The sequence below is a fragment of the Chinchilla lanigera genome, unplaced genomic scaffold (genome assembly GCF_000276665.1).
Source record: "Chinchilla lanigera isolate Chin_1 unplaced genomic scaffold, ChiLan1.0 scaffold00084, whole genome shotgun sequence".
Lineage (NCBI taxonomy): Eukaryota > Metazoa > Chordata > Mammalia > Rodentia > Chinchillidae > Chinchilla > Chinchilla lanigera.
This window is the reverse complement of record NW_004955485.1, coordinates 9,440,488-9,448,070: the sequence shown is the minus strand read 5'-3', so window position 1 is coordinate 9,448,070 and position 7,583 is coordinate 9,440,488. Positions and strand designations below refer to the sequence as shown.

The following is a 7,583-nucleotide window of genomic DNA, read 5'->3' as shown; positions in this document are numbered from 1 at the left end:
ACCCTGCCTCCCCGGCCGGACTGCGAGGGCGCGGCAGGGCGGACGGCGCTCAGCGCCCAGCCAAGGCGGACGCCGGCCGTGTCCCAGTGAGGGGCGCCGGGGCCAGGCGTCTGAGTCCCCAGAGCCGAGTCCTTTCACCTCGCTACCCCGACCCTTCCGGGAGCCCGCCTCGATTAGCGCTCCAGATGTTCGCTGAGCTGGGGCTCTGCTTTCCAGATGTCGGGCAGCTCTGTTCTCACGTGGTGGGGCCGCCGTCCCTCCTGCAGGAAGACGGAGCGAGTCTCTGGTCAGACCGGGGATCTGCTAGGGGTAGCGTCTCGAAGCACAGCGGGTGAAAGCTCACTTCGCTGGGGAGTTCCACGCCCTGAAGGGGGAAGAGGGTGTTACGCACAGGGAGGAAGATCAGGCCCTGAGCCCCGCTTGCTCCCTCGGCCCCAAGGGCCCCAGAAAGCTGGGATGTAGTCTCCAGTTCCCAATCCTTACCGGGTACCAAAAAATTAAAAATTAAATCCCTCGCAGTGGTCCTGGTTTTCAAAGACATGGTGGGATGATGATTTGGTTAGCATCTGTCGCTTCCACTATTTCATAAGTTCCTCGGATCAAGAACTGTGTTTTCGCGAATCACTGTGCTCCTGAGTCTGGCACAGGGCCGGGCACAAGGTAGATGCACAACAAAACTCACTAACGCAGGAAATAAACTCTGCTGTGCTCTTGGGTCATGTTTCTTGTGCCACTGCCAACGCAGACCGGCCTCGTCCGGGGCCACAGCACGCACACCGGTGTCCCTGGCGGACTCCTGCCCGAACTGCAGCCTCCCCCTCCAGGGAGCTGCCCCTTCGCAAGGCTCTCCGCGCGTCCTTCTCCTTGGACATAATGGAACCAGGGCAAGAGCCTGTCTGCCCAGACCCCGAAGCTGGGCCCTGACCCGGCCTCCCACCAGGCTGCCCTGGCCCCGGGGGTGGCCGCGGACGCCCTCCTCCTCTCCCGGCTTCCTAACCTGTGCTTTCAAACGCACCCAACGCAAGCCGGCGCCAAGGCAGCCCCAAGCGCCGCCAACCCGGGCCGCTCCTCCTGGGACTCCCACTCCCTCTCTGATGATCTCGGATCCTCTGCAGAAAAAGGAAGAAAAAGAACAAGAATGTGGTAGCAGAAACTGCGGAGGATTACGAGGCGGAGCGCAAGGGGCCTCCGCAGGGCAGGAGTGGGCGGCGGGCAGGCGGCGGGGCGGGCGCGGAGCAGCCGTCGAGGCCAGGCCCGGCCATGGGCACCGGGAGGCGGCGCGGCGCGAGGGAAGCCGGGGCGAGCGGCGACGGGCCGCGTGTGTGTTTTTATTATTATTATTTCTGATTAAAGAGGAATTCATCTCATATCTGCCTCCTGCCAGGGGCCGAGGCGCCGCCATTGGGGTTAACGGTGCGGAAGAATACAAAAAAATTTCATTGAGGAGGATTATAAAAGTTACTAGCTGGAACATTAACAGAAGAGTAACTTGTAAAAAATGCAATATTACAATATTCACAAGGACGGCAGAGCGTGGTAAAGCTATAAAATTCAACATTAAAATCTTCCACAGCCTAGATAACCTAGTTAACAAACATGGTGTTGGAACTACTTTCTGTGGAGGCCGCTGCTTCCGGGCCTGGGGCTGCGCACACCTCGGCACGGGGGCGGAGCGCCCGGCCAGCCCCACCCCTCCAGCCTCGCTCCTCCGGAGAATGGGTCCAGCCTGAGCCCGCGGGTGGGCGGCGAGCTTACACGTGAAAGAGCGATCAAATCAGAGACTTCAGCGTAGATTTAGTCCTGCCGAGCAGGATGTGCATTTCTGTATCTGCAGGAAGAGTGTGCAAAATGTAGAGGACTCTGTGTGTGTGTGTGTGTGTGTTCAGAGTCCCATGTGTATGCAGTGTGTGCTCAGGAACCCCACGTGTATGTGCATAGGACTTGAGAACACATGCGTGGTATGTAAATATGCATGTGAGCAGGACGACAGAGCACGGTGTTTTGAGATGAAGGATGGTGCCCGTGCATGTAGAGTGTATGTGTATGTGTGTGCACTGAATGCACGCGTATGTAAGCTGTGTGTGGAGAGAGCATAGGTGTTTACTGAAGGTGCATGCGTGGTTTAGGCCCACACAAGCACGGTGTTATGGTTTGCGTCTAGATGTCCCCCAAAGCCTCAAACACCTAGTTAACAAACATGGTGTTGGAACTACTTTCTGTAGTTCCAACAGGCTGGCTTTGAACTCACTCAATCATGGGGCGGGCTTCTAGAGTTTATGATTGACTCGTGGTCCAATGCTGGGATTATGGGTGTGAGTGCTACACCACCCTGGGGCATAGCCTGCATACAATATATGGGCGCGAAAGAGGCTGCTTGCTGTTCCTCCCTATTTGCTCTTGTTGCTTTTGTTGTCTTCCACCACCATGAACTGTTGCCCTCTACCATGTGCTGCTCTGCCTTGGAGCCAACCAAGCATGGACTGAAACCTCCACAAACTGCGAGCTAAGTAAACCTTTCCTTCCTTAATTTTGGGCATCATCAACTATTTTGTCTCAGCAACGAGGGAAAAGTAACTAAGACACTGGGTTATACGGATGGGCCTAAGATCATCACAAAAGTCCTTTAGAGGGAAGCAAGAGTGTAAAGAGTCAAAGGAAATGTGAGAACAGAGGCATGGATGGCAGTGATGTGGCCATGAGCCAAGGAATGTGGGTAGCTTCCAGAAACTGGGAAAAGGAAGGAAACAAATTTTCCCCCAGAGCCACCAAAAACAACAAAGTGCAGAGTGTTATGGCATGTGCCTGCAATCCCAGCACTCAGGAGGCTGAGCAGGAGGATCACCATGAGTTCAAGGGCAGCCTGGGCTACCTAGTGAGTTCAAAGCCAGCCTGAACTGCATAGAGAGACCCTGTCTCAAAAAGAAAAAGAATAAAGTTCTCCTGCCCCACTATAAATTTCTGAACCCAAGAAGTGTATGATAAAAAAAGCATTGTTTTAAGTCACTAAAATGTTGGTAAGGGGCTGGGGGTTTAGCTCAGTGGCAGAGTGCCTGCCTGGCAAGTGTGAGGTCTTGAGTTCTATTCCCGGTACCGGCAAAAAAAATGTTGGTAATTTGCTACAGCAGTGGTAGAAAATTAACACTTGTAAAGTGCCTAGAACAGTGTTGCATACATAGCAAGCAAGTACTTTATAACTATTTGTATAATAAATCCCTTGAAGCTGACACTTGAGGCCCTAGGGGAGGCTTGTTTGATCAACCAAATGCCAGATTCTCGGTGGCCATCTAAGACTGCCCTTGGCCCCTGTGTCTTCTGAGATTCTGGGTCCTGCTTGAGACTGATCTTTCCCCACACAAGCACGGACACACGCTCGAGTTGGGGTGCAGTGCTCACTCTATGTCTGCCTGCTTGTCTTTCCTTGGTCATGCACGAGGCTGGGTCAGCTTGAGAATCTTTTGGTTCATTTGCTCTTTGTCCAGGCTTGGCAGGAAAACAGTGGTTATGCTCTCAGAGAGGGAAACCTGTGGGGGGACTGGGTGCTCTGAGAGCCCGTGGAGTATATACATGCTCTGTCCACAGGAGGCTCAGTGGACACCAGGCTTTAAGCCACACTCGGCCACGGTTTTAGTCACAGAACTCCAGCCACCAATGGATGAGGTTTTGCTCAAAGGCAGTGGCTCTCCTGTTTCCTCTGCCTCCATCTCCAGTGTGGGGCCCCTGTTAACAGTTTTCCCTGTGGTTCTCCATGGGAATAGGCCTTGGGGGGCCTTCCTGAGAACGACTGGAATGACCGGGTTGATTTGCACCACAACATGTGCCTCCGTTTCCTGACCCTTGTCTGCCTTCCTTGCAGGGTGTTTGGAAGGGAACTTGCTCCACGCTCACTTATCATTAATGCCGGGGCTTCCGGAACCAGTATTCACATTTATGTGGAGGAAAGAGGCAACTCTCCTCTTCACGAGATCGTGCAGGCGCATACATAGGGCGGGTGCCACAAGGAATCCGAGAAACCTCTGCTAGCATTAGCTTTCCTTTCCCGGATGACCAGGGGAGCCTGACCTCCAGGCATCCGTCTCGCACTGTGCACGTGTTTAGCAAATACGTGTGCACATGCGTCCACACTAGAGATCAGTGTGTGCACTCTTGGCAGCCCCAGAGGGGGGTGACAGGCACTTTTGGGGTGAGTTCACTGTGAGGTACAAAAACAGGGCTGGGCTGTAGCTCATGCCTAGCATGGGTGAGGCCCTGGGTTCAGACCCACCGCCCCCAGACTGAAAAAAGAAAAAAAGATTACAGAGTCCACTATGTGCATTGAAATGGTTAAGGACCACACTCTGGGCTTAGAATACACAGATTAGACTCTCAGCTCTACCACTTCCTGGCCAGTTGACCTCTGTGCACCATAATTCACTTTACTGCCTCAGCATTTCCACCTCTAAAATGGGATGATAATAGTGCCTGATTCATAAGGTTGTTTTGAGAATTAAATGTGACCTGAAGTATCACAGTGCCTGGTACAGAACACATTCTCAATAAATGCTGCTGTTGACAATGGTAGGTTCATGATCCTTGCTCCCCCTCTTCTGCAAAGAGGCAGTGCGGTATCCTGGCCCATGAGCCAGGGGACATGAGTTAGAAGAAAGCACCCTCCACCAGCCAGTTGTGTGGGCTCCTGTCCCCAACCTGCAGTGTAACCAGGAGCCTGGCACATGCAAGGCAAGCTGCCGTGAGCTGACCCCCAGCCTCCCAGTGTCTCACCCTTAACCCAGATGAGCTCCAGCTTCCTCATCACTACAATGGGGACAAGTCCTACTTCAGAGGGACACCTATGAGGGTCTGTTATGGTTTGTGTCTAGATGTCCCCCCAAAGCCTCGTGCAGTGAAGTGGTGGCTGCTGGAGTTTTGATTGACTCATGGTTCAGTGCTGGGATTATGGATGTGAGTGCTACACCTGCCTGGGGCATAGCTTGCGTACAGTATAGGGGAGGGAAAGAGGCTTGCTGCTCCTCCCCATTTGTTTTTGTTGCATTTGCTTTTTTCTGCTGCCAGGAACTGTTGCCCTCTGCCATGTGCCACTCTGCCTTGGAGCCAGCTGAGTATGGACTGAAAGCTCCACAAACTGTGAGCTAAATAAACCTTTCCTTCCCTACTTTTGAGCATCAGGTATTTTGTCTCAGCAATGAGAAAAAAGTAACCAAGATAGGACTAGAATCTATAAACACAAAGGCTGCAGCTGGTCTCTAGCCAGGTTACTAAAGGCCTAACCTGTATCTTACTGCATACAGGTAAATCACACAGTGGAGCAAGGGAGGCTGGAGGTGTAACTCGGTAGGATAGCCGGGGGCTGGTGTGCACAAGCTTCTGGGTTTGATTTCCTCAGTATCGCAAAGAACAATGATACAGGGGGTCACCCTTTCATCCTCGATGCTTGAGATGGTCACTGATTCCAGTTTCCTGTGTATCAGGACGAGTCTACGCATGAGGTGTGCATGTGTGAGTGTTCTCTTTTTCTCTTGTGTGAATGGTACACCTTGCTTCATGCTTTTTTTTTTCATTTAATTTACTTTGGAGATCTTTTCACATCTGTACATTTCGAGAGATGATATACATTATTAGACATAATGTTACTTCCTTTGGAGTCAAAGCTAAATCGTAGCCTGTCGAATAGTTGCGTTATCAGTCATTTAACCAGGCTCCTGGTAGAGCTACTGCTCTTAGGCTGTCTCATGCTGAAGAGCAAGGAGCACTGCCTCTTTTCTCCAAATAAATAAATAAATAAATAAATAAACGTGAATGTTTGGCTCCAGGAGCCCAGGCATTGATCTAAGTGAATGTGGAGCAAATTCCCTTTCATTCTCTTAACCCTCCTCTGTGAGGAAGGCAGACAAGGGTCAGCATCTCCTTTTGTGATGAAACAACTGAGGCACACGTTGTGCAAATCAACCCAGTCATTCCAGTATCTCTAAAGATACTTCTGACCCTCAAATAGAGCGGCAACAACTATCTTTGTACATCTGTCATTTTTTTCATCTGCATAGGTAAATAGTTTGCTTTTAAATTTTTAATTTTTTTTTTTTTTTTTTTTTTTTGAGACAGGGTCTCACTATGCAATTCAGGCTGGCCTTGAACTTTCTATGTAACCCAGGCTGGCCTTGAACTCCAAGTGATCTTCCTGCCTCAGCTTCCCAATTGTTGGGATTACAGGTGTGTGCCACAATGCCTAGCTTCCAAAAACTTAAATTTCTGATTGCCTTTTTAAAAAATCAGATAACTCACATGTAATCCCAGCACTCAGCAGGCTGAGGCAAGAGGATCACCACAACTTTGATGCGAGCCCAGGCTACATAGTGAGTTCAAATCCAACTTGAACTACAGAGTGAGACCCCATCTCAAAAAAAAAAAAAAATTAGACAACTGTTGAACATGATGGCACACACAATCCTAGCCGGCTGGGAGGCTGAAGCAGGAGAATCTCACTAGTATCACTGGCTCCCATTTCTACATAGCAGTGGTCTCCAGAGCTGAGGAATCATGTCCATGCTCTGTCCTCCCCGCAGAGCTGTGGAAGGCCTGCGGGGAGGACAGAGCCCCGCACTTAGCATGCACTTAGCATGCACAAGATCCTGGGTTCAGTCCCCAGCACAAATAAAGCAAGAAACCTTCAGTTGCTCCAGATCCCCCTTCCCTGTATTCGTCCCAACTCTCACCTCCCAGGCATCTGAGGCCCTGGTCGGATTTAGCGTGAACACTTGCAGGTGGTCTCTGCTGCCACAGCGCTCACTCAGGGAACGCACCTGTCACACAGCCTGCTCCCCTGGACACGGGTCTCCAGCCTGCATGTGCGGTGGGGGTGGGTTTGTGTTGTCACAGTGCTGGGGACCCGCTGGGAGGGACGGGCTCTGTCCTCCCCGCAGGCCTTCCACAGCTCTGCGGGGCGGGGCTCCTTCCACAAAATGACACTGGCCCGCCAGAGCTGTGCAGGGCAGCACGGTAGCCACTAGCCACAGTCGTGCGGGAGACACCAGTTAATGGAACAGAAACCCAGTTCTCCACTCACGCTTTTCAAGTGTTCTGACGCTTTTCAAGTGTTCAGTAGCCCCCCAAGGCTCGCGTCAGCCCAAGGCGCAGTGCAGACACAGAAGTTCACGGCGCGCTGCTCGGGACAGTCCCTCCGGGAGGAAGGGGCGCAGTTCGGCCCCCATGGGAACTCCCCTGCAGGTCCAGTGCAGGCCCTGGGCACGCCCTGGGCAGTGCTTCTGAATTCACCGAGGAGAAACGCGAGGAGGGACGAGCAGACCGACGGCCCAGGCAACACAGCTTTAGAGCCCTCCGGGCAGCTCAGGCTGCGGCGTTTTGGGGGGGCCGGGTCTGGGGCCGTCCACCTAAACGCTGGGGACTGGCGGCGTCTGGGGGAGGCAGCGGTCTTTGCTGCTGGCCCCGGGAGGCTGGGAGCGGTGGCCCTCGGGCCCGGGGAAGCCCCGCGACCCTTGGGGTGGCCGGGCAGGCCGGATCCCGCCCAGATGGGCCGGTGGGCAGCGGGGGACTCCTCGTCCAGGGCTGACCGGCCTGGGGCTGGCGCGGTG

The 7,583-nt window shown here is 53.0% G+C and overlaps 1 protein-coding gene and 1 long non-coding RNA gene across 3 annotated transcripts; one reads left to right on the top strand and one right to left on the bottom strand.

Moving 5' to 3' along the window:
* Positions 1-49: 49 nt before the first annotated feature.
* On the bottom strand, positions 50-6,794 carry LOC102007901. Of its 2 annotated transcripts, none has more exons than XR_263934.1 (3): positions 6,708-6,794; positions 998-1,109; positions 50-260 (listed from the first exon to the last, which is right to left on the bottom strand). It is a non-coding gene; the product is annotated as an uncharacterized LOC102007901 (long non-coding RNA). The 2 variants fall into 2 exon arrangements; XR_263935.1 differs by having other exon boundaries at positions 1,016-1,109.
* Positions 6,795-7,028: 234 nt separating this feature from the next.
* Positions 7,029-7,583, top strand: LOC106146570 (the record flags this gene model as incomplete). The annotated part of the gene is given in 1 exon segment (XM_013504023.1): positions 7,029-7,583. A coding segment is annotated over 1 exon segment (555 nt), but the record flags the coding sequence as incomplete, so codon positions are not given.